Consider the following 26,701-nt stretch of genomic DNA (forward strand, 5'->3'; position numbering starts at 1 on the left):
GCTAATTTTTTTGTATTTTTATTATAGATGGGGTTTCATCATGTTGGCCAGACTGGTCTGGAACTCCTGACCTCAGGCAATCTGCCCACCTCAGCCTCCCAAAGCGCTGGGATTACAGGCATGAACCACCATACCTGGCCAGTTTCAGATGTTTTAAAGTAAATGTATTGAGTAATTTTGAAAAGTTATTTCAACAAAATCGTTCATAGGGACCAACACTTTCATTGATCTATGTTGAGCAAGATTTGTTTTTTTAACTACCCTTCTAGGCACTGATCCACTTACTTATCTCACATTTCCTCATTATAATTCTCTATCCTTTCTTTCCATAAGGGTTTCCCATCCCTGGTTTCTAGAACTATATTGTCTATCTTTGGCTTCAGACACCATAATGAAAATCATAGCATTTTTAGAGTTGACTAAAATAAATTTTAGTAATATAAGTCTTTAGAGCCCCTAAGCTAGTACTATACAAATGAGAACCAAGAAATCCAGAAAATGCAATGACTCACAGAAGATGACCTTACACTTGGATTATAGAAATACGTCAGACAGTAAGATTCTTTTCTCTAGTCCTGTTTTGTTAGTGTACTTTTTCTATTAAAATAAATTTTACTGTATATTTGTAAGGTATGCAACATGTTATGTATGTAGGTAGTAACATGGTTACTATAGTGAAGCAAATTATATCTATCATCTCGCAAACTATAGAATTGGTAAAATTCAACAATGTTTTAGAAATGTTTACTTTTCAGTAAAGACTGTCAATGGCTATCAAGTGATTCACTCCTTATATTTGTGTGTGAGAAGATGTTTATATGTATATATAGGCATACATGAATAGATCTACAGGTATACATATATGTGTATATATGTATATACATGTATCTAATTAAGATGGCAAAAATACCCAGCAGTATTTCCAAATATTCAGTGATTGTAGTTTTTCCTTAATTCTTACTCATGCCTTGAAATACTGGCTGTCAAATTTAGATGAATCTTAGCAATGTTTAACTTTTACAGGATCCTAATAATCTTTATTTTAATTTATTTAGTTTTTTCCTACTTTCTTTTTCCTCTTTCAGTTACTATTAACATCATGATTTATAAAATAAAGTTTAAGCAATTTTAAGTCCTCTTGGCTAGTTTCCATATTTTTCTAAAGAGAGAAGTAGGCCTGTATGTTTTCCTAATTAGTAATTTTTATGTAAAGAAGAAAAATAAAAAATACATTAGACCTATAAAGTACATCTATAAATCAACTTCCATTTTCAACAGAAACTTTTTAAATGGATAAAAGAAAACTTTCTGAATCTGATAATGAATGCTTTTAAGCCTTGACAGTAATTATATTTAATTGTGACGTGTTAAAACTTTTCCTCTGAAATAATAAAAAAAAATGTTTTTCTGTCACTATTTTTTTTCAGCACTGTACTAAACTACCTAGACAATGAAATAAGGCAGTACCATGCATTTATAATGCATTTATAGACAAGTAGACAGATAAATATTGGAAAAGAATAAATAAATAATTTTATTTAAAGTCAATAATATTTTTACTGGAAAATCAAATGAAATATGCATATAGTTACAGAAACATATTGAATTCATACATTCAACAACTCAGCAGAAACACAAATGCTATATAAAAATGCATTTTTTATACCAGAATATATATACGTATATACATTCATGAAACATATTTTAGTTAAATGTATAATATATATGAAAAGAAATAAAAATATTCAGGAATACCTAAACAAAAATTATAACTTCTGCAAAGCAATTAAACCAATGAGACAAGTAAATAGATGAAAATACTGAATTTAGGAATTAGATGACTACTTAAAAATAAAAAGATACACAGTTTAAAAGTTATCTCAGTTAAAATCCTAGTAGATTGTATAAATGATTTGCTTGAAAAGACAGTTTTAAAATCAATAAAATGTATATTAGAAAACAAGGCCCAAGCATGGCCAAGGCATTTTTTGTTTGTTTGGTTGGTTGGTTTTTGTTTTTGTTTTTTTCAGATGGAGTCTCGCTCTGTCAGCCAGACTGGAATGCAATGGCATGATCTCTGCTCACTGCAACCTCTACAAGGCAATTTTGTTGAAGAAGAATACCTACAAAATTTGCACCAATAAGGAGCAAAGGCCTAGGATAAAACTACAGCAGTTAAGAAAATAATATTTGCTCTGGAGCAATAAATAGCTAGTAGAACCAACTAGAGAATCAGAGATAAGATTATGCAAATACAGGAAACCTCTTCATAAGAAGGTGGCAGAGCTGATAATTAGGGAAACTTTTCAGTAAATCTGCAGGGTCAGTTGGATGTCTTCATTTATCTGTCCATCTATCTAACACATACTTAGTGATCCACAATTTAGCACCTGCTCTACGTCATTCACAAATATCAGTTTAAAGCAGATTGTAGATCCAAATGTGAAAGGTGAATAATAAGAAAAATAAGAATATAAATATTAGAATAATAAAACTTTCAGAAAAAAGGAAAATAAAGGGGAAAAAGCAAAACTTTCTTAATCAGGGCATATATATGGATATAATATTTACGGAAAACATAGAGTACTCCTGGTGAGTTTTATATTTATCTCAATGCCAAAATCTCTTTTTTGGTTTGTTGAACATATTTTTTGTTACTCTCCCCTGGATTGGTTACTCTTACTCTACCGAAGTGGCATTGAATAGAGTAGCATATTTAGGGATGTATTGTCTGATAAAAACATGAAGCATGGTACAGGTCATAGATATCTAGACTCTTTAGTCTCTCTTCATTTATTTGATGAACATTTTATTCTGATAGCATTAATACTTGCAATGTGGATCTTACTACATTAGTGAATCAAAAACAAATTCTCATTATACTATAAACACTTATTTCTGAAAGAAGACAAATAATGTATGTGCACATTAATAAAACCTTTTATAGAGAAGATTTTTAACATTATATATAGCACCAGAAGAATATGTATTTACATCATTTAATGAGTTTATCTTAGTTTATTTTATCATACAGTGCCTTGGGTTATCGCTTGTCCTCCTTCAGATTTAGCTATGTGTTAAGAGAAGTCTATTTATTGCTCATTTGTCTGACATGCTGTTTCTCACACTCCATGGAAGAAGCTATGAGTACAAAGCAAATGTTTGACAAATTTACCCTGACTTATTTTAATGCATGTAATAATAGTCATTTTGAAAACAGAAAATCCAGGGCAAATGATTCTAGGACTCGATGACAGAAAAATAGAAGTAAAGCAGAACTATATTGGGTAAAACTGGAGATCTGATCACTCACTCTACCTTAAGACAACAGTGACAATGTAAAGTGACCACCAGAATAACATACAAAATGAAAATAATCCAGCATGAATATGTGTACATTGAATTCTTGCACCCTTAAATCCTATTATTCCCCCCAATACACCTTTCCGAAATCAGAATTGAGTAACAACCAATTGATGGCAACTCTGAAAAGTTTAAATCAAAAGATCCTTGAAATCAAATTAAAGAGGAATGCAAACAGAGAATGAGAAAATGCTTTTTGTGGGGAAAGAAGGGTCCAAAGTTCAGCATGCATCCCTGAGTAGGGTCATTGTGACTGGATCAGAGATGGCAGTGGTATTTGGAAATGCAAAGAATCAAAATGACTGTACTCTTGCATCCTAAAGAGCCTTTTAAGTCAGTTTGTATCCATCCTAAGTGAACAAAAGTGTAACTTAGAAAAACATATTCTCTTAGAATCATATTGTAATTAGAGTAACTTATCAGTTCACTTATCCTAATAATAGACATACAAATATAATAATTAATATAATAATCCTGGGCTCCATTATTGTGTAGATAGTTGACATTGCTTGCCTGTATTACACTGGAGAGACTTTTCATGAGTGCAAATTTAAAATATTGGTTCTGGCTTTCTAGCTAGTTTCTGAATCTTGGCAACTTTTCATTGCAAAACGTCTTTTTAAAAATAAGTTTAACAAAATATTTGACTTTGCTTATTTTACCAGTCACATTCTTTGCAGAAATTTATTGTAACAAAAGACAGCGGTCCTTAACCTTTTTGGCACCGGGGACAAGTTCCGTAGAAGACAATTTTTCCATGGTCAGAGTGAGGAATGGGTGTGGGGATGGTTTGGGGATGATTAAAGTGCATTACCTTTATTGTGCCCTTTATCTCTACTATTACTACATCGTAATATGTAATAAAATAACTACACAACTCACCATAATGAGGAATCAGTGGGAGCCCTGAGCTTGGTTTCCTGCAACTAGATAGTCCTACCTGGGGGTGATGGGAAACTGACAGATCATCAAACATTAGATTTTCATTAAGAAAAGGCAGCCTAGATTCCTCACAAGTGCAGTTCACAATAGGGTTCACACTCCTATGAGAATCTAATGCCATTGCTATCTAACAGGAGGTGGAGATGCTAATGCAAGCCATGAAGAGTGGGTATAAATACAAATGAGGCTTAGCCCTTTTGCCTGCTGCTCACCTCCTGCTGTGCAGCCCGTTCCTATGAGGCCATGGACAAGTACCAGTCCATGGCCTGGTTGATGAGGACCCGTGTCATTAATGACAAAGGATGTAAACTTGCACCAAGTGTTTGAAAGGAAAATCTTAGGTTAGTAGTCTCTGGAAATTGCATTTACTGATATATTTTTCATTTTTATGACAGAAAATTTTAGTGCAAAAATAGTATTTTAATAGAAGATAAAATATTTGTGTGTGTGAAATGAAGCATTCTTGTAATGTTTAAAGGTGCAAACTTGTATAAAACTACATAGACATTTTGAAAATTGAGAGCATTAATGACAGCATCAGTAATAATTTCTCCAAACATCAGCTCTATTCTGACATCACTGAGTAAAACCTGATGTAAAGATAGCATAACTCTGTCTCTGTTGAGTTACGTGAATTTTACTATTAACCAGGAGTTTTGCAGAGGTCTGAACGATTCTCATGCAGATGTTTAACATGGCTAACAAGACTTTATTAAATGATGTCCTCTGCTATGTTACATAGAATGCTTTATCCACTGGTGATTATGGGAGGCATCTAAACATAAAAACATAAAAAGTGATAAATTTTAATGTGTGGACTAATTTAGATATTATGTAGGCAATAGAGAAGTTAGGAACCTGTGGCAAGGGCATTTCATAATTAAAGTCTACCTTTATCATGGCGTACTAAAGTACAAGTGCCACAGTATAGCACAGTGTTTGAATGCCAAGATTTCAGCTGTAGATTTCAGAATGACATTTACTTTAATATATTATATTTTATTGGTTTTGAATTCAATAGTAAGAAGATTAACTTTTTTTCATAGAATGGAGATATACATTTAATGGAAAAGCTCTTTCGGTATTAGTACAAGTATACTTTGATTAATCTGAAACACATGTATTGAGATGTTGAATTATATAATTGTCAACTTTAAAGCAATACAGATTAAATAATATTATATTGACCCACATTCTACATCTGTAATTTCTGCAACAATAAAACAGATATAAGACGAATGAGGTGATCGAATGATCAAATGCATGATGTAATGGTTTTATAGGTGTATCTGCTCACTCTTTCTCATTGGGAACTTATTTTATTAGTAAGAGGATAATTATTTTTCTACAAGTACTGACTGATCCATTCTTACTGCATTTATACTTGAGATGCAATTACTCTACAACCTAAAATCTCAAAGTGAAACTGAGGAAACAGATAATATTTTCCCACTTGTCATCTTAACTGGGCAAAGCATTCTTCAATTTTCTTGTTTTTCTGTCCATAGTCACCTAAAAACTAGGTCATTTTTATTATTTTGTCCTGTATTTTTGACACCTCTACTTTTTATAATCTGAGATAACATAATTTAAGTGAAACAATTTAGACTGTGTTTAAGAAATCAAACAATAGTATATTTAGAGGAATGAGAAGAGAAATTCATCCCAGTCTCAATCATTTTCAACTCATGTGCCCAAAGTCATGATATTTATAGAATTTAATTTTCAAATATAATAAATTTTAAAAATTAATAATTTTTATTTTCCTGAGAATTAAATTAAATTTGTATAGATTTTACATACAATGATTAAAATTAATTTAATATTTCTATAAAAGCTCTGCTTTATGACATATTGTGCCATATTGATGACGATTAAATTTTATATATACTTTACCAAAAAATGCATACTAAAGTATTGTTTAATAATTACGGAGATTATTGTAACCTACTATATTTAAATTTAAAATCTGAAATGCTGTAATAAACTTCCTTGACTAGTAAGGTAAACAGAGTTTTACTCATCAGTTTTCCCCATTCATTTTCAAAAGCATCCGGTTGGTTGAAAATTTAATAAAATGATCAATAAGTGTAAGGAATGTTGGACACTGGCTAATATTAAAAATGATGCAACCAGTGACTGCAGCTATGAAAAATTTGGTGAAGGATATTTATTTGGAAAAACTCCAAAGAGAGTGGATAGAGTCTTTTTACTAGACAATATATTCACCTTGCTTTTACTAGGTAGGAAATATGTGAAACTAAATTTTAAAGAAATCAGGTTTAAATTATTTTCCTTTTACATTTGTACATACACAAACATATAAATAAAGTGTATTAACACTAATGATCATTCTTAATGTGTACAACATCAACATTTATTTCTTATGGTTGTTTTCCACATAACGTGACTTGTTAAAACACATTTCACTTTTAGCAGGATTTTGTTCTGACTTGCAGAAGATAAGTTACCCAACTCTGCTTGGGCTTAATTACTTATTAAGTAGCATACTACATGTATTTTAAATGCCCCTTCTTTTTTTGACATTATAAGGTTTTAGGTAAAACTATCAACTGTTATTGAAATGGAAAATCATATATGTGATAGCCTGGGTATTCAGATATAATTTCAGAATGATTTCCCTGAATTTCACATCTCCTGATATGTTCTATCTATATCCTAAACGACTCTAATCACTTATGTAGCATTTTTGTCCACCATGCACCCATTCATTTATTTTTTCAGTCATTCCAAACCTCAGTCTCTCTGTGACTCCTGGTCTAATAAATCTTATATTTTTGTATGGAAGAAAAATAATAACTTTGCAAATTCAAAGTGACAATTGGGAAAACATAATGTTTTATCTCAATTCTACTTGAATGCTCTAGTTTGAAAGTAATTGCATTTCAAATATAAATGCAGCCAGTAAAAAACCCATCATTACTTATAAATAAATTTGTGTTTAATAAGCAACAAGTTGTTAATAATTTTCTTGATTTTATCTCATGACATAATGAAATGTGGATTCCTTTCAGTAATTTAAACCAAATTCTGAGTTCAAGTGCAGATTCAGGCAGTTCACTTTAATACAAAAGAAATATATGTAAGAAAAAGAAACAGTAAAATGTTTGTAATAGTTGTTCCTTAAAGAATGAAGTAGCTGGCTAGGAAATTTGGAAGTAAGGTCAATATTCAAAAATTCAAATGTCTGTGGATATGAAAGATGATGAAGAATTAAAGTTATATTTAGGTAATATAATCCACAGTATGCATTAATTTAATATTGAGATTGAGGAAAAAAAAGAAATAACATAAAATTTTATTACTTGATTTATTTACATCACTGTCAACAAAAATGCCGGAATGCTTCGGAAGGAAACCATTACTAGAAAGTTGACAAAGCAATAGAAATATTCATCAATTTCCATATTATACAACATTTCTAATAGCAACTCACCATCACTCAGTTGGCTTCTCCCTCTCATGGAAAGGCATATAAAGTGCTCATTGGTTTTTGAATGATTTCATACAAAGTTTAACTGGCATTGACACAGTACGTATTGATTATACAAATCGAAAAGATAATTTGTACATATATCTCACATTCAAATGCACAAAGGATTTGTGATAACCAGATATTACATACACCAAACCATGTTTTCCAGTTTCTCTGAACACCTACAGTGGAGCTGCACTGATACCATGATACCAATAATTCTCTCGTAGGCTCACTACTCAGCTCTGTAAAATGCTGTTTTGTACCTCCTCTTCTCTAAAATTTTACCCATGTGCTGTCAATTACTGCCTTTGTATTACGCTTCTGATAAAATAGAAATATTTTACTTATGACTCTTGGTCTATTTTATCAGTCACTGATAAAATAGAAAGATTTATTAACTGATTTGTTATGAACAAATATGTTAATCTATAATCTGTCCCTTCTATAAGTACAATGGATTTCATGACCCTTTCTTTCTGTCTTTTTTTAAGCATAGTTTTATAAAAGTTATATCCCTTTTATTTTGCTTGAAAAATATTCTCTGGGATCATTTCCTATAGTATATAACTGTACTATTCAGTTTCCTTTCTTAAAAAGCAATTGAATCGTTGTAAACAAGCAAAATGTCCTCTCGACCTTCATCTTTTTCTGCCTAGTGTCTCACATCTCATTTTCTCCCTATAACGTAACACCTTTTAGACTTGGCTTAATTCATTGTTACTTCCTCTTATTCTTCCTTTTATGCCATACAATAGTCTTCAGCAAACTGCACGAATTTAAATGACACAAATTAAACCACTGTACTTATCAAAAAAACAGGGATCTTCAACCTACCAAATCAAAAGTCACCACTCTGTCTTAATCTTAGCCTCACAGCAGCATCCCACACGGTTGAGGGAATCTCTTCTTTTGGAACATATTTCCTCATATCTTTCTCCTCTTCCTACAACACTTGCCAATCCCACTCATTCTAATTTGCCAGCCGACTGCTTTTTGCTTAACAGTCAAGTCAGCCTGGATGCTTTTCTCTTCTCCAGCTGCATTTTATGCCAAAAGGATCTCATTCACTGTTGTGCCTGAGATATATTCTATGTATCGATGACTCCCATATTGATTCATGCAGTCATAAGCACTCTGCTATGGAACTTTTTTTTCCTAGAATGTGGTATGGATGGGCTGTGTGTATCGTTCACCTCAAATATCACTTCCTAAAATGTCCTGTTTCCTCCAGACAGTTAATAATCACCATACCTCACCCATGCATAACACTTTTATAATATACATTATCATATGTTACCTCCTTTAATTAAAAATAGCTTTTTCTTTTTGTATATGCTTCATATTAGCAGGTAACTTCTTTATCTCCTTTACAATTCTATCTATAGTTTCAAAGGAAGATTCCTTGCAAATGTTAAGATCATAATATATGCTTGTTAAAGAATAAGAAGGAGGCAGAGGAAGAAACGGAAGAAGCAGAGAGAGGAAGGAGGAAGAGAGGGAATAAGGAGAGAGAGGAGAGGGCAGCAGGGGAAAGGAAGAGAGGAAGGAGGAGGAGAGCGAGGGAGGAGGAAGACAAACTGTTTCTTCACCTAGCTACCAAAATAGAGTAATTTAAAGTGCTATTTACATCTAACAATAACGTGTCTTGATATACATTACACAGGCAAATTTGTTTCTGCTGTATTTAAAGACCTAAGATGTTCTAAACAATGTAGAACTACATCTTTAAATTCCTACCTAGAATGTTAAAAAATAAACAATCGGGAAATAATATGATAGAATATGCATTTGTAGAATCATTTTCTAGTGAATGAATTAATGAGGTAAAGTAGTTATAAGCATATTACCATAATTTAAAATAACTTATCAAATCACATTTCTTTGTCACTGTTAAATAAATTTTTGATTTAAGCTTTATGGTATATTGGGCTATGAAAATGTTTTGAGTGAATGACTAAGATAAATTTTGCATAATCACAATTTCCCCTTTACTGGAAAGACATTTCTTATTTCCAGGACACTTAATTCTTATATCTTATGGAAACCGTTCCCTCCTAAATGTATTATATGTAAAATATCAGCAACAACAGCATTGGGTTTTGAAAAGGATGTTCAAGTTAATGCAGCCACACACAGGTGTTCAGCCACTTGGTTTTGTCTTAGTGGTTTTGATGTATACAGTAGTGCCTAATAAATTCGCTTTTCATATTTCAATATGCATATCTTGTGGGATTATCTTATTTGCTTTTATGAGATACAAAAACATATTTTGTTTTTAAAAAATTCTTGTAATTAAGAATCTAGTAAATGAACAGGACAAATAATATTAAAAATTGCTCAAATAAACATGTCTAAACTTTTTTTATTGCTGTGAAGACTGTGATGGCATTTTAATAACATAAATAATTTTTATGTAGTCCTTTTTTTTCAAAATTTGATGCATAGTCTAATTTTTCAAATATTTTACTTAAACACATTTGGGGAAGGAAGTTCTAGTATAGAATTTTAAATCATCTACTTCGAAAACATATCATTGAAATTTTAAACCTGCTTTCATTGTTAATATATCTTTAATGTAAAGTAATATGCAATACCTTCTGGAGACATCTCTGGTACACTGGCCTCATAAGGTTCATCTAGGAATTTTGGTTCATTGTCATTGATATCCAAAACTTTGATGACAAACTCAGACTCAGGTTCCACAGCCCTTCCAGTAGTGATGTCTATTACCTGGGCTCTTAAGGTGTAGAGGGATCGCTCCTCTCTATCAAGCTTCTGTATGGCATATATGTCACCTGTTCTTTCATCAATGACAAAAGTACTTCCAGCTCCAGCTCCCACAAGCTTGTACTGGAAAGAATTGTTTCCATTGTCTAAATCAGATCTGAGCTGCAAATGGAAAGAGGGATAATTTAATTTTCAAACATCTGAATTAGACAAATCAAATTTAAGAATTTTCTTCTTATGTATGTTAATTCTTCCCCAAGTTAATGATTTAACATTATTTCCATATTACATTAAATGAGGTAAAATATTAACATTAAGATTAAAATCTATCACCAAGAAGAGGGAAGAGTAAATATTTGGCGTAAAAAACTATACAATTTTTATTATTCTAAACGAAAACAATAATAATTAAATAAAACTTCTTTTTTAAGTTATGCACAACATAGTTGGTTTGATTTTTGACTTACAATTAAATTCTTAATCACTAAAACTACACTCCCAAATATTTATACTACATTGGGACCTAGGGACAGATAGAAAGATAATTTAATGACATTTAAACAGCAATGTTTTGTCACTTGACTAGAAATACACAAAAACAAGAAAATATTAGGATGAAAATTAGGGTTTATAAAGATAAAAATTAGGGTTCATTAGTATTTATTACATGTCATAAAATCTATAAATTGCTTTAATTAGTGTTCTCAAATAATTCTCATATAATATAATGAAATGCATATTATTGATATGATCAGTCTTCCTACAGAGAAGAAAAGTGAGATTTTGTTTTACAAACTTTTTTGTAGTCACATGGTCTTTTGTAGATTTAGGATTTATGCCATGAGTTTATCAAATTTTCTATGAGGCTGTCAAATTTTAGATTCTCCCCTGACAACAACAATGGTCTTTAGCCCTTGGGTTTTAGCCAGAAAGTATAAAACTTCTCAATATATTCTACCTAATTCTCAAATATACACTTTCAGCCTGTGCTCACATTTTCATATTTTCAAAAGCAACATAAATTTGTTCATCATTCATACTGTTGAGGTATTACTTAGAATTTTGAATTTATCTGTAACAGAAAACAAGTCTAATTTTGATACAATTGATCACATAGCTTTTCATATCTAAATTATTTGTACCTAAGAGAAGTATGTCATGATTCTCTAATCATTGTGAATCCACATTTTCTTGATTCACCATTTATGAAAATGCTCTTATTCAAAGTACGAGTTCTTCTGAAAATTTACAAAGATAACCATGAAATACAGTTGTAAGCAAATTCATATTTTTTTCTGATGGCTCAAGTTATAATTTATTATACTGGATAAATTAATACACTTTCTATGTGATTGTGGAGAAAATCTAAAGGTAATAGTAACTAATTTAGCATTTTAATAATGTGCTGAATATAAATGCTATGTAATGGAACAAATCGAGAAAAATAACATCCAAATTATCTTCCTGCTAATACTTCTTTTACTTTGATAACTCTTAATTACTCATAAAAAATTATTTATTCAATGATGTAAGAAACTGAGGAAAATAAATATACAGTCAAGTCAATATATCAAGTGAGCAATGTATGGTTAATATTTTTAAAATAATATTTCATTGTTGTTTGATTATTTAATATTATAATTAAGATAAATTAAGTAATAAATATATTGCAAGTATATGTACAGTGTAATTTTCAAAGACAAGTGAGCTTGACATTTTTAAGACCCAGATTTAAGGGAAGACAGAAATAAAAACGAAAAAAATTACTTGAACCCTTGCCTCTTAATGTGACAAAATGCATACGTTAAGCCTATTTCAATCAAATGTCCTCTGATATTATGCAATTTTCTATACTTCTTTTCAAAAAATATTTTCCTAATTAGGCTGCTACTATCAATTTGCTAAACCAATATCACTTCAAATGTTCACTTAATTGTACTCCCCAATCTTAATCGTTTTTCAAACAAATGGATCAAAGAGAGAGTTATCTTGAAAACATCAGTTAAATTGTATCTTTACTAAATCTTTTTACAAGCACCTAAACATTCATTATTATTCTTTTTCAAATCAGTGATCTGCTTGTTTCTTAAGCCCAATGAGTTCGTGTAGCAGGAAAATATTTGTCAGAGTAGTTTCGCAAGTATTTTTGTAGAATGAAAAAATAGGCAAAACCAATCACTGTGTGAAAAGAGGTAAGCGAAGATTCATGTGGGGATAGAAACAAACAATCTAGAAAATGTGACAGCCCCACAGGTTGCCTTTGTTCCAATTACACTAATGCACTTCCCTACAACACATTATTGACTAAAAGCCAACAGCTGATTGTAGCCTGTCACCCTTGCAGTGATGGAAGAGCATATGGTGCTCTGTGCAGTCCACTGTAAAGGTAGTAGAGACTCAGTTACAGAGTCCGCACTTAGCTGTGGACCTTGTTAGTGCCATCCGTGCATGCTATTTACTTTCAGTCAGAATAGAAAATAAAAAAGGACGAGAAACATTACTTGTAACAAGTGTGTGTGTGTGTGTGTGTGTGTGTATGTGTGTGTTTACAATACACCTTCCTACACATTTTGAAATACTTGCCTAAAATCCTAATCTAAGCCTTTAGTTGAATGTACTCATATATATTTGGCTGATAACATAGGTGAACTTCTATGGAATCCAGATACCATGCTAACACTGCAGTTCTCCTGAAAGGGCTAGAAAATGAGAGTTAATAAATTTTGAGTGTTTCACCCTTTGGGCCCAATTAAATTTTAGTGCCAGTTAATTAGCGGTTTAACGTATTTCAGTTCATTCATCTAGAGAAAAAGCCTTACGGAAAAGGACATGATATTGTAATTAGCTTTGTTTAAAGAAAACCAAATAATAAAATACAAACCAAAAACATAAATAAGATGTATTTTGTCTTATTAAGGAATTATTCTTAAAATATATTCATTTAAGAAAGTGAACATAATTATTCCTTTTACTTTAACTTTACTAATCAATTGAAGTGTGTAGGCTCCTGAAGCTACTTAACTGTAAAAGAATGTGGTATTAATCTGCTTCATTAAAAATGAATGAGGGGTAAATCAACAGCTACTTAGCATAACAGAAAATTGGGCTAAATACTGTTGGTAAATGATACTTGTCTCAGTGTAGTTGCTTTGAACCATTACCAAAAATAACACCATCAAATTTACAGATGTTGAAAATGAGGGATACTAAAGTGAAATTTAAAAACCAGAGCTATCCCTCTTCTAGATTTTAGTGGATGTTTTAGGTGCTTGCAAATCTGAAACAATTATTGATGCTAATGTTTGAAGTTTTTTAACGGTGTCACTGCCAAAATGTGGAACTCATCAAATCCCCAAACTTCAACACATTTATTTACATTGTTGTGCTATTTACTGTAACATTTTAAACAAGTAAGTACCCGGCCAATGTGATGACTAGTCGTATTCATTTCCTCTGGTACAAAAAATTGGTTCCACACCCAGCCACGCTTCATTCTTAAATGAGATCCCACTGGCTGCTCGACTTTCTTTGCTTGAGAGTTTTCTGTTGCTTTAAGACAAGGCCATAGGAGAGGAATTCCCAACATCAAAGGCAGCAGCAAACAACAATTCATTGTAATGACTCTTTTGATTCCTTACTCTTCAGAAGACACAGGATGTCACAAACAAAAATATCGCATGCTTTGATAATCTTTTTTGGTTAGGTGTATCTTCTGTATGCCTAAAACGTCGGAAACAAAACAAGATTTGACATTTTCAAATAACATTTTTTCACATGATTACTAGACAGGTTACAACTTTTGCATCTGACAAAAATGGAATAAAAATATACATTTAATTTATCTCCCAATTAAGCTGGCTAATTATATTTTGTAGTTCAGCAATAATTTGATTAGAACAATTATAATTTTCCACTCAGGCACTGCTAGTTTTAAACTGCAGCCATAAATCTGCCTGAAGGTTGAAAGATTGCTCTGGGAGTCTCCTTGATTGACAGCTGACATTGAGATAGACTTCCTTTTAACTTGACTTGCTTACTTTCCCCATTCTTTCTCGGTAAAACTCAAACTGTCTTATTAAAGCAATAGTCAATCGGGGAGGAAAACGTCATATTTTTCCTTTTTTTATTTGATAGAGATAATATCTCTTATCTAATTTCCCAAATTATGATATTTTATGTAGTAATTAAATAGACAAATGGCAATTCAGCTTAAAACTGGGAATTCAATAATCAGTTATACTGATGCTATAAAACACTGAATAGAAAGCTTGTGCAAGGTATTTACTCTTTTAATTTCAAAGATATGGGGAAGAATTGTTTATCAGCTTAACAAAACAATAATCTTAAAGCAATAAATATAAAATTATAGTGCTTGGGTAAGAATGGCTGAATGTTTGCAATATGTAAGAACAATTTGAAATGTATCTTTTAGTATTTAAATATTAAAACAAAAATCTCTGCTTATTGAGTTTTACATTTAAAACTTTCTATTGACTTAAGGCTGTCTCTTCATGATTGGTAATTCTAATCCTTATATGTAACTGAGTAGTTTTGCATTTTCAACAATGACATTCAGCCAAATTCAATTTATTTATTTTTTTTGGCTTTCATGAAGAAAAATAATTTTGTGAGATTCACAACGGAGTTTAATATCATATAATTAACAGAAAAACCAGAGTCCATGTTAGGAATCTTTTTGCATGATTGTGTTTTGAATATTCTGCATGTATTTTTTTGGAACTCCTTAGAGATTGTTTAGGTCTTTGGCTTGTGTTAAGAAGAGTTGTTAAAGAAAAAACACCTAATTAAGAAACAACACAGGGATTCTGTGGTCCCTGTGTGCTCGCTTTAAACAGATGTATTCTTTATTAAGTTACTTAACGAAGGTCATTGAAAAATTCAGCTGAGGTGTAAAATGTGAAATTTATGTTTATGTTAAGGATCTGAAATTCAGATAGATCTGCTCTTTAGATATTGCTAAAATATATTTTTTGATAGCTGATGAATAACAATATTTGGAACTGGTACAATTGTATCCATGAGAAAGATATTTTTTAAGTTTGACAAATTATCACCAACATTGATATAAAGTTCACCGGCCTTGTTTATATTATGATATTTTGATACATATAAAGATATATCAAATAGTGTAATGAATACCTAGATATCATTACCCTGCTTCATTATTTACCAACACATGGTGAATATTGTATCATCTCTACACATGATTACTTTTTAATAGTAAAACAAATTTCAAATGTCATATTATTTTAACCATTCAAGACACACACACATACACACACACAAGCATAAATGCTTTGTATGTGGGTATACAGACTTTTAAAATAAAATTTAAATATATCCACACAATGCAGTTTTTTGATGCATTTCTCAATTCTCATTTGGTCTACAGGTTTCCTCTCCATTTTTAATTTTCCTTTCCATTCATGTACTGAAGTATCAAGGTTATTTGTCCTATAGAATTTCACATAGTCTGAATCTTGCTCCTCCATATTTTTATAAATTTGTAGGGGCTTGATTAGATGTAATATAAAATATTCATAGTGGATTCCTATTGCCTGACATCTTTAGTAGACTAGGACACTAAAATATATGTTCAAAAAAACAGAGGAAATGTTGAACATGTTAAGTAGAAGAATGAAAAATATAACAAAGATTAAACTTTTAGAGAATAATACCACAAAGTCTGTGATAAAATACACCACAAATGATTAATGGCATATTATTCATCACTGAGAAAAAACCAGCTAAATTGAAGACAGAAATATAAATCATCCGGAAAAAAACATAATGAGAAAAAGTTAAAAAATTTAAAATGAACAAACTATCATTGAGTTGTGAGACAATTTCAAACATCCACATTTATGTGTAATTGCAGTTCCTAGAACTAATGAAATTTAGAAACTCATACATCCAAAATGTTTAACAAAACTTAAGCACAGATACTTAAAAATTATACCAAGGCACATCATGATTAAATTACTTAAAGCCATTAATAAAGAAAAAATCTGAAAGGTAGTCAGAGAAAAGACATGTTATATATAGAATAACACAGATAAAGTTGATAGCAGATGTCTCATCTCAAACAATGCATGCCAAATGACAATGCAGCGACATTTTTAAAGTATTGAAAATGAAAAGAAATCAATGCCAACTGAGAATTTCTCAACAAAAGACAAATGATTTTTGTAAAGAGATCAGCTTTGAAAGAGAGGAAACTGAGCTGTCAGGTATCGGAGTAGCTAATTCAAAGAACAAGTAAAAAATTAAAGAGGTAAGCCTTTAGTCACTTACTGCAGTGGTATAAGCAAAGGGCTAAAACCAAAGAAATTGTTACATCTTGTTTTTTCATTTCCTCCATGGAACAGCACTCTCACCGAATCAGAGGATCAGAACAGATACGTGGATTATCTTATTGTAGAGGTAATGGTACAGAAAACTATGTCATTTTTATGGTCTCTGGGGTCGGGGGAGTGCCAGGGGAGTGCTAAGAGTGAAAAAGTACTAAGTACATTTTCAGAGTGGGAGAGTGTCTTCAAGGTTCACCCAGTTTGCTCAATAAGGACACTTCATCAGAGACGCTTGAGAAAGACCTGTGCCCAAGGCCACAGATGAAGAGGGAATAAAAACACTAGGGCTGGGAATGTAAATACAAGAAGAGCATGACCTAACAGAAAGACTCTGTCCTTGACTGCAGTTCCCTTGAATGCAATCCATTGGTTGTGCATCAAATCTGGTGTGACAGGAATGTTTTCGAAGTGAGTCTGTACTGCCAGGTCAAGTCTTTATAGTTGTCTATAGCCAGACCTGAAAAATCACAGTTTTTACCCCAAAGTCTCATTCCTAATCTTCAATAAAGGAAAGTGGGATGAAGACGCTTTCTGCTGTACAGCATCGGCACACAAGGGGAACTACAATACAATAAATGAATAAAGAACTCCTTCTAGAAGAAATAAAATAACAGTAGAAGGAAATCTGGATCTATGCAAATACAGAATCACCAGAAATGGAAGCTATATCAGTAAAAAGAAAGACTCTTTGTAATTATAATATCATTAAAGGATAAACGGCTGTTAAAACAAAAATAATAACAAAGTATTGTGGGGCACATGTCATATACAGAGGTAAAAATGTATGAAATTAATAGCACAAAGGTCAGAAATATGCTATTTTAAACTCCACAAACTATGTATAAAGTGGTATATCTTAAATTAGATTATAATAAGGATAGATATGCATACAATAAACCTAAAGCAACTACTAAAGTAAAGTAACAGTGTTAACTACATGCTACAAAATAGATAAAACTGAAGTCCAAAGAATACTCAATCAAAAGAAGAAATAAAAGGAAAAAGTGATCAAAAGACAGGTGAAAAAACATACAAGTAGCAAAGTGGAACACTTAATATTAATCATAATAATAATCAGTAAATATTAATGGGAGAAAAAACAAAGTAAGAGATAAAGATTATTAGATTGGATTTTTTAAAAGTCTCAACTGTATGACTTTAAAAATGACTTCAAATATAAAGGCACGGTAGGTAAGAATTTAAAGAATGAAAAACATATATCTTACTAACTCTAGTCAAAAGAAAGTTAAAACTGCTATAACAATATTCAATAATATAGATTTTGGAGCTAAGAATGTTAGCAGTGGTAATATCATTTTATAATTATAAATTTCATAATTATAAGTGAGAAACGACGTCATTTCATAATATAAAACAATATTATTTTTAATGAATTATGTCAATTCATTAACAGGACACAACTATTCTAAATTTTTATACACTTAATAACAGTACCTCAAAATAGATGAAATAAAACCTTATTGTATTACAAGAAGAAACAAATCGATTCTTTTCTATTCAACATTATACTGAAAATTCTAGCCAATGAAATAAGAAATGAGAAGCATCTAGATTAAAAAGATAAAATAAAAGCATGCTTATTTATACAAGGCATAATTACACATATTGAAAATCTTATTAAATTTATAAAAATACTGGTAAAATCAATAGGTAATTTTAGCAGGGTTGGATGATACAGGGTCAATATTAAAATCAATTATATTTCTATTTACTAGTAATGCATAATCAAAGTTCAAAATTTTGGGAGATAAATATAAAAAATTCAAATATTGGGAGATAAATTTAACAAAAATGTGCAATACCTCTATATTGAACACTATAAAATACTACTAAAAGGATTCAAGAAAAATCAATGTAATTTATTATGAAATTGGATCAGAAAACTCAAGTGGTTAAAATGTCAGTTATCTCCAAAGTGTTGTATAAACATGATTGAAATAAAATACAATTAAATAAAATTAAAACAGAAAATTAAATTCCCAATAGGTATTTTTATAAGGCTTACTTGCTAATTCTATAATTCTATATGCAAAAGCATGGGACTTAGAATAACTCAAAGAACATTTTAAAAGAAGAGGACATTTGGCAGACCATGGCATCTGACTTTAAGATATAATGCCTACAGTAATCATTACTGTAAAGTATTGGATCAATAGATAATTTAGTAGAACAAACCAGAAAGTACACAAATACACCGACCTATATGAGATTAATTGATTTTTGAAAAAGTTCAAAAAGCAAATCAATGAAGAATAACAGTCTTTCTACTAAAACACCGGAGTATTCACTTGAGAAGAAGATACTTTTATCCATACTTTATCGTGCACAAAGTCACAAAAAATGGTGCAAATTTAGATAAAATACTTGTAATTTCTTTGGCAAAAATTTCTTACAACAATTTCAAAACTACATTTGCTAAAAATTGATAAACTGGACCATATAAAATTGAGATAATCATTGCATCAGATCCCATTGCTACTGGAAAGAATCCCCCAGACAGTGTCTTAAAAATGATATACATTTATTGTCTTACAGTTCTATAGGTCAGATGTTTCAAATGAATTTCACTGGACTGAAGCCAGGGTGTCAGAAAAGTCATGCATCCACCCAAGTCTCTAGAGGAGACTCTTTCTTTACATTTTCCAACTTCTCAAACTGTATTCCATTCTTTGGCTCATGTCCCTCTTCTAGACCAGCAGCATAGCATCTTCAAATTTCTGTCTTCACATTGGCTTCTCTTTGTTGTGTCAAACTTACCTCTGCTCCCTTTTATACTGACACAATTGCCTTTAATATCCGCTTGGATAATCCAGGATAATCTCCCTATCTAAAGATCCTTAACTGACTCTCATGTTTATTTATGGAGATAACAGTCTTTGGTTTTAGGAATTAAGACTTTGATATCTCTGACAGCCATTATGTGGTCTGCCTCAGATGGGAAGTAAATAAGCAGACAAGCCACAGCCTGAGCCAATATTTGTTAATTATATATATCTTGTATTCAGAATTTACAAGGACTTTCAAAACTTGGAAACAAAAATTCATCACAAAATTTTTTAAATAAACAAAACATTTGAACAGACATAGCACAAAGAGTCAACATATTGAGAAAGTGTGATATGTCTATGCAATGTTTTGATACTCAATAGTGAGAAGAAATGAACTACTGACACAATAACATCTCAGAATAATACTGAGTAAAATAAGCCTGCCAACAAATTCATATTTTATGTTTCCTTTTGCATCTAATTTTAGAAAATTTAAATCAATCACAGTGACTGAAATCAGACTAAGAACTGAGGAAAAACGGGGACAGGAGGAAGAGTAGGAAGGAACAATAATGAGGGGACACGAGGAGACTCTTGAGGGTAGAGATGGTTGTGCTCATTATCTGTATTGCGATGACAGTCTCCGAGGTAGAACTATGTCAAAAAATTAATTCAGTTTCAGTGTATGCAGATTATTGTGCCAATTATACTTGATTAATTTTGTTAAAAATCTTGACTTGTCAGAATCCAGAAAAATAAATTAGACAACTAACTGTGGAACAACAGATGATACATGCTTCTGATGTGTTATGATATGACCTTTATAAAGAACATTACCTATAAAATATTTCACCAGAAAAAGTTGAAAGCCAATTTTCGAATTACAAAAAATTAACCTGTAATAAAAGAACAAAGTGTGACCAAAGGAAACAAACAATCCCAAATTGTGTCTTTCTACAGATTTGCTACCCAACAGTGTAATCTATGAAATAGGAGCACATTACTACAAATGCCAAATCTTGAGCTTCTTCACAGGTACAGACTTTCAGTCTGCATTTTATCACACTACCCAGAAGGTCTGAATATACAAGAAACTTTAAAAAGCATTGATCTACCAGAAAATTGATCTAGTTTATTTGACATGTCACTAGTTTGACAGAAAAAAGAAAAGCAGTAGTATAGGAAAGATATTGGTCTAGATTAAGAAAGATTTAAGATATACAAGAACTAGTGTAAAATGAAGGCGTTGTTTGGGTCATGACTTTATAAAACTGTGCTTATATTTGCATTTTTATGGATTTATTACATTTGAATCTGTATAAATTATAATACATACTAATTTAGAGATGAGCAATAGATAATCATGAGAATGTATTGCCAATTTTGTTTTTCATTGAATGTTTCCTTGTCGTTACATAAAAACATGCCCTATTTTTGGTCATGTATACTTGAAGCGTATTGGTATTAGAAATGACAGGATGTCTTGAGAAAAAGCATATTTTCTTTAAAATATCTCAGAAAAAAATTGGAGGATAGGCAAAACCATTGTGGCAAAATGATAATAATTGTGGAATTCAGATCATGATTATTTGATATTTATTCTTTTATTATTTACTTACATTTAAAATATGCCTATTAAAATAACAAAATTATAAAGCAATGTTGTACTTTTAAATAAATATGTTAAATAAATACAAGTAACTACTTTAACACCAGCTAATGATGACAATGTACAGAAAGCAGAACTATACAACACTCATGAAATTTAAAATTTGGACACGATTTTGGAGAATAATTTGGCCAAAAGCAATAAATTTTACAATGTGTACATACAGTAGCAGTTATATTTTACTGTTTTATACCTAGAGAAATATTCAAATTTGTCCACTGGGAAGCAAGTATCAATTGAATTAATTGAAAAAAGAATGTTTAAATTAGGATAGCTTATGATACTAATTATATAAATGTTTCACAATTACAAGGCAATGTCCTATAATACTCTTGGCACAAAGCAATTCTATAAGATAGTAAGTCTAGGAAGAGAAAACTGACAAAATTTATTATAGTAATTACCATGATTGAAATAAGTGAAATTTGTCTAAAAGTTGAAGCTTAGAAATTTCTGCAACAGTTTTCTCTCTCAAAAACAGTTTAAAGTAAATATGACAAACAATAACTCTCATGACATCTGGGTGATTTTTTCCACAAAGTACTATTTCCCCATTAAATATATGATTAAAATATCTTCCAATTAAATTTAAAGTTAAAAATAATTGTTTATAATTCTAAAGTAAAAAGCCTTTTAATTTGAACCCCCTTAGATAAAACATACAAGAAAAATGAATGAAATGATAGCAGCAGATTTCATTATACCTCAATAATGAAATATTGTGGCTTTGTTTATACTCTTCTGTATTCCAAACTTTCTATAATGGTCATACATTTCAGGGGAAGTGAAAAACATTTCAAATAATGTTCCATTTCTGGTTGAAGACTGGTGGCAGCTGTCAGCAATGCTAGACTGAGAAACACTCTGGGCTGAGTGCAGGCAAATAAGAAAAAATGCTCTCCTCTGAAATGGGCCCTGGATAAACCAGCAGTGGCATTCTGCCCTGCATTTGCAATCTTGTTTATATTTTCCAATTAGAAGAATATGCTAAAAAAATCTACATAACATTTCGATATGAAAAAAATGCTAATACTATGTCTTATGTTTGTGTGTTTATATTTGTTCTCTTATTACTTATGCCTTGGAATATTAATCCATATTTATTTTTAAAGTTATAAAATATATTTCAAAATATATAATCCATAAAAATAAAATTGTATTTATATTAACACAATATTAGGTATTAAGCTAATTACACTAATCTTTAAATAATGTTATTATAAGTAGCATCAACATATTATGTCCAAGTAAAGTTAAAAGTATATTTGTGATGATTAATATTAGATGTCTACTTGATTGAAGAATGCCTAGATAGCTGGTAAAGTATTATTTCTATGTGTGTCTGTGAGGGTGTTGCCAGAGGAGATTAACATTCAATTCAGTGAACTGGGAGAAGAAGTGTCACCCTTGGTGTGGTTGGGCACCAGCAGAGCTAGAACAAAACAGGTGGGAGAAGCTGGCTTGCTGAGTCTCTGGCTTTCATATTCCTCCCATGCTGGATGCTTCCTGCCCTTGGACACCAGATTTTAGTTTCTTCAGTCTTTGGACTCAAAGTGGTTTGCCAGGGGGCTCTCAGGCCTATGGCCACTGAAGGCTGCACTATTGGCCTCCCTACTTTTGAGAATTTTGGACTTGGACTGAGCCACTACTGGCTTCCTACCTCCTCAGCTTGCAGAGGGCATATCATGGGACTTCACCTTGTATCCAAGTGAGTTAATTCTTAATAAACTCCCTTTCATATATGCATAATATCCTATTAGTCCTGAACCTTTGAAGAACTCTAACACAATATTTTATCTAATGTGTTAATTACATAACACATGCTGGGACTTATATTCAGAAATTTTAAGTGGCCTGCCCAGTAAACAAATGTATTCATAATTAGTGCTATATACCTGCTCTTAAAGGCATCGAGTGTATAATATACACTGTGCTTTACTGGATGGAAGAAAAAATGCATAAATATCTAAAATTATAATGTCTATAGCTGATGGTTCACTTTGTTTACATTGAATGAAGATCTGGGCCATTCTTCAAATGACAAAATAAAATGTTTTATATTATCTCTTGTTAGAATACATTTCCCCCCTTATTCTAAAGACTCTGAAGTCAAGTAAAAAAAAAAATCAGAATGATGGATTTGGTGGCTGTGTGGGAGAAGATATAAGGTGAAGTTGGGAAATGTGGATGGGATAAATATAGAAACTTAATCCTGTTTGTGATATCTTAAAAAATCAGGGGAAACTTGGCAGGCTTATAGAATGACACTATACATAAAAAGACTTTGAAATAGCTTTCTTAGAACCACAAGTAGGAAATATAAAGAAATGTGAGTGGATATAGTGTGCATATATAAGTAAAAAGAAAGCAATATTTTGGGTCCAAAAATTGTAATAACCTATGTGCCAACTCTTTCTCTAAATATTCACTACATAGCACTAAAATGTGAAAGTTCATTCTCTGTTTTATTTATGAACTCTCATTAAGCATATAACTTGCATATTTACTGTCATCAAAAAAAAGAAAAGCCTCTGGGACAGCTACAGCAATGTAGAGTCAGAATACCTATGTTGGAGCCTCTGATGCCCTCTTTGACATTACAGTGCCTTCCCCATTCACTATTGATGTGATGCTGTTAAGATACACAGCAACAAGTACCATTCCATTTCTGGGCTGAATATTGTGAACTCTATTCATGAGCAGTGGTAGAAGACTGTGGATTAATGAGCAGCATATGTCAAGTGCTAGGCACTGACAATATTAAGCCTGGGTGTACACATTTTTAAAATGAAAAGAGGTAGATTCCAATTGGTTAAATAAATGCTGGTGAAATTTCATTTTCTTAGATGCACTATTTCACTTTTTCTTCCCCTCCACAAACTATCAAAACGTGATTTGCCCTTATTTGTCAAGGGTAATTCTTTGTATGTTTCTATATTGAAGGTCTGCTTAAAACACCTTTATCAGTATAGCTCCTAAATATATCTTTACCATCTTTGTAGTCTGATTTTAAAAAAATTTATTCCACTTTTCTATGGGTCTTTGGTACTCTCAGTGTTATAATAAACATCAGACATGTAAGCATTGAAACATATATTCTTTGTTTAAAAAATATAGTGACGAAATACAATGAAATGAAAAGAATCTGAAATTTATAGGGTTCAAGTAAGCAAAGTAGGAATAAAAACACGATTTTCGTTTTTTTAACTTTCATTGTGTGTTTGGAGGTACATTTGCAGGTTTGCTATATAGATAAACTCACGTCACAGGAGTTTGTTGTACAGATTATTTTATAACTCAGGTACTAAGACTAGTACACAATAGTTGTTTTGTTCTGCTCATATCCCTCCTTCTACCCTCTGCCTTCAGGTAGGCCCCAGTGTCTGTGGTTCCTTTACTTACGTTAATGAGTTTTCAACTTTTAGTTCCCACTTATAAGTGAGGATATGTGATATTTGGTTGTCTGTTCCTGTGTGAGTTTGCTAAGCATAATGGCCTCCAGCTACATTCATGTTCTCACAGATCACGTAGACCAATGAAACAGAATAGAGATCCCAGAAAGAAGGCCACACACCTGCAACCATCTAATCTTTGACAATGTTGACAAAAACAAGCAATGGAGAAAAGACTATTAATTAAATGGTGTTGGGTAACTGGCTAGCCACATTTAAAAGATTGAAACTGGACCCTTTCCTTACACCACAGAAAAAATTAATTCAAAGTGTATTAAAGACTTAAACATAAAACCCAAAAGCATAAAAACCCTGGAAGACAACCTAGGTAATACCATTCTGGATATAGCAACAGGCAAAGATTTCTTGACAAAGACACCAAAAGCAGTCACAACAAAAGCAAAAAGTGGCAAGTGGAATCTAGTTAAATGTAAGAACTCCTGAACAACAAAATAAACTATTAACAGACTAAACAGGAAAATTACAGAATAAGAGAAAGTATTTGCCAACTATGCATCTGCCAAAGTCTGATTTCTGGACATCTATCAGGAACTTACAAAAATTTACAAAAGAAAATCAACCCCATTACAAAGCAGACAAAATACACGAATAGACACTTTTCTAAAGAAGACATACACATGGCCAATAAACATATAATAAAAAGCTCAATCTCACTGATCATTAGAGAAAATGCAAGTCAAAACTACAATGAGATGCCATTTTACACCACTCAAAATGGTTATTATTAAAAAGTCAAAAATAACAGATGCTGGTGAGTTTGTGGAGAAAAGGGAACACATACACTGTTGGTGGGAGTATAAATTAGCTTATTTGCATTTAGTTGATTACCTTAGTTCATTTACATCATCATTATGGAAAGCAGTATGGCAATTCCTCAAAAAGCTAAAAACAGAACTACCATTCAACCCAGCAATCCCACTACTGGGTATATACTCAGATGAATATAAATAATTCTATCATAAAGACACATGAAGTTTCATACATGCACACATGAATGTACATACCATAAAGGTACACAAATGCTCATTGCAGCATTATTCACAATAGCAAAGACATGGAAGCAACCTAAATGCCCATCAGTAACAGACTGGATAAAGTAAATGTAGTCCACATATACCATGAAATACTATGCTGCCTGATTTTAACTTAATCATCACAGGAACACAGGATATTTCTTATTATTTTCCTGTGTGTTTGCAGTTAAACCTGCACAATATTTTCATCTTCTTCTAAAATCTATTTTTAATGTTCTTATCACAAGATATAACACAGAAAAATAAAACACGGTTTTACTTTTAATATCTAAACAGATATTCTACCATCCCTTGGATTATTTCAGGAGCTAACTCCACATATATCTGTCTTTATTTTTAGTTTTCATGTACAATTTAAAAGCACTCTAAGCACTCTCAATAGCCTAAATCTATTCATTGGGAGAAGATACATAAAATTGGTCTCACAGTTGAAAAAAGAACCAATGGTTGAACGCAAACATTAAAAAATTTGTATCAACATATGGTCACTCAGAAGCCATTTGGTGCCATAAAATCATTTTGTCAAGCGAAATAAGGAAACAAAATAAATAAAATTTCTTTAATTGAAGAAAAATGTTGTAGACAAGTGTCTGGAAGACTGTGCCCCAAAATGCAGGTAGAAATTATCTTTGAATTAAGAAGTTGTAAATGGATTAAAATTTTCCTTATGGGTATTTGTATACTTTATTTTTAAAATTAATATATACATGATTATATAATACAATATAAATTGATTTTATGTGTCTAAATGCTATTTTGCACCATAGTAAAGATCAAGAGAGTCACTCTCTACTGACTCTGGTTAGTTTCCCAAATAGGTTGAGATGAAATATT

General features: G+C 31.4%; 1 protein-coding gene across 4 annotated transcripts in view; it reads right to left on the minus strand.

Annotated features, from left to right (window-relative positions):
• The window catches only part of CDH19 (cadherin 19), a 93,245-nt gene that overhangs the window by 50,926 nt on the left and 15,618 nt on the right, over window positions 1-26,701 (minus strand). For all 4 annotated transcript variants that reach the window (XR_001818709.2, XM_017507364.2, XM_017507363.2 and 1 more), the window contains exons 2-3: window positions 13,950-14,251; window positions 10,399-10,693 (exon numbers count right to left, since the gene is read on the minus strand). Coding sequence is in view for 3 of the 4 variants with exons in the window: in XM_017507364.2 (XP_017362853.1) it covers window positions 10,399-10,693; window positions 13,950-14,144 (490 nt within the window). In the remaining variant the exon portion in view is untranslated. The remainder of the gene's footprint in view (window positions 1-10,398; window positions 10,694-13,949; window positions 14,252-26,701) is intronic.

This window comes from Cebus imitator, unplaced genomic scaffold, assembly GCF_001604975.1.
Source record: "Cebus imitator isolate Cc_AM_T3 unplaced genomic scaffold, Cebus_imitator-1.0 Scaffold374, whole genome shotgun sequence".
Lineage (NCBI taxonomy): Eukaryota > Metazoa > Chordata > Mammalia > Primates > Cebidae > Cebus > Cebus imitator.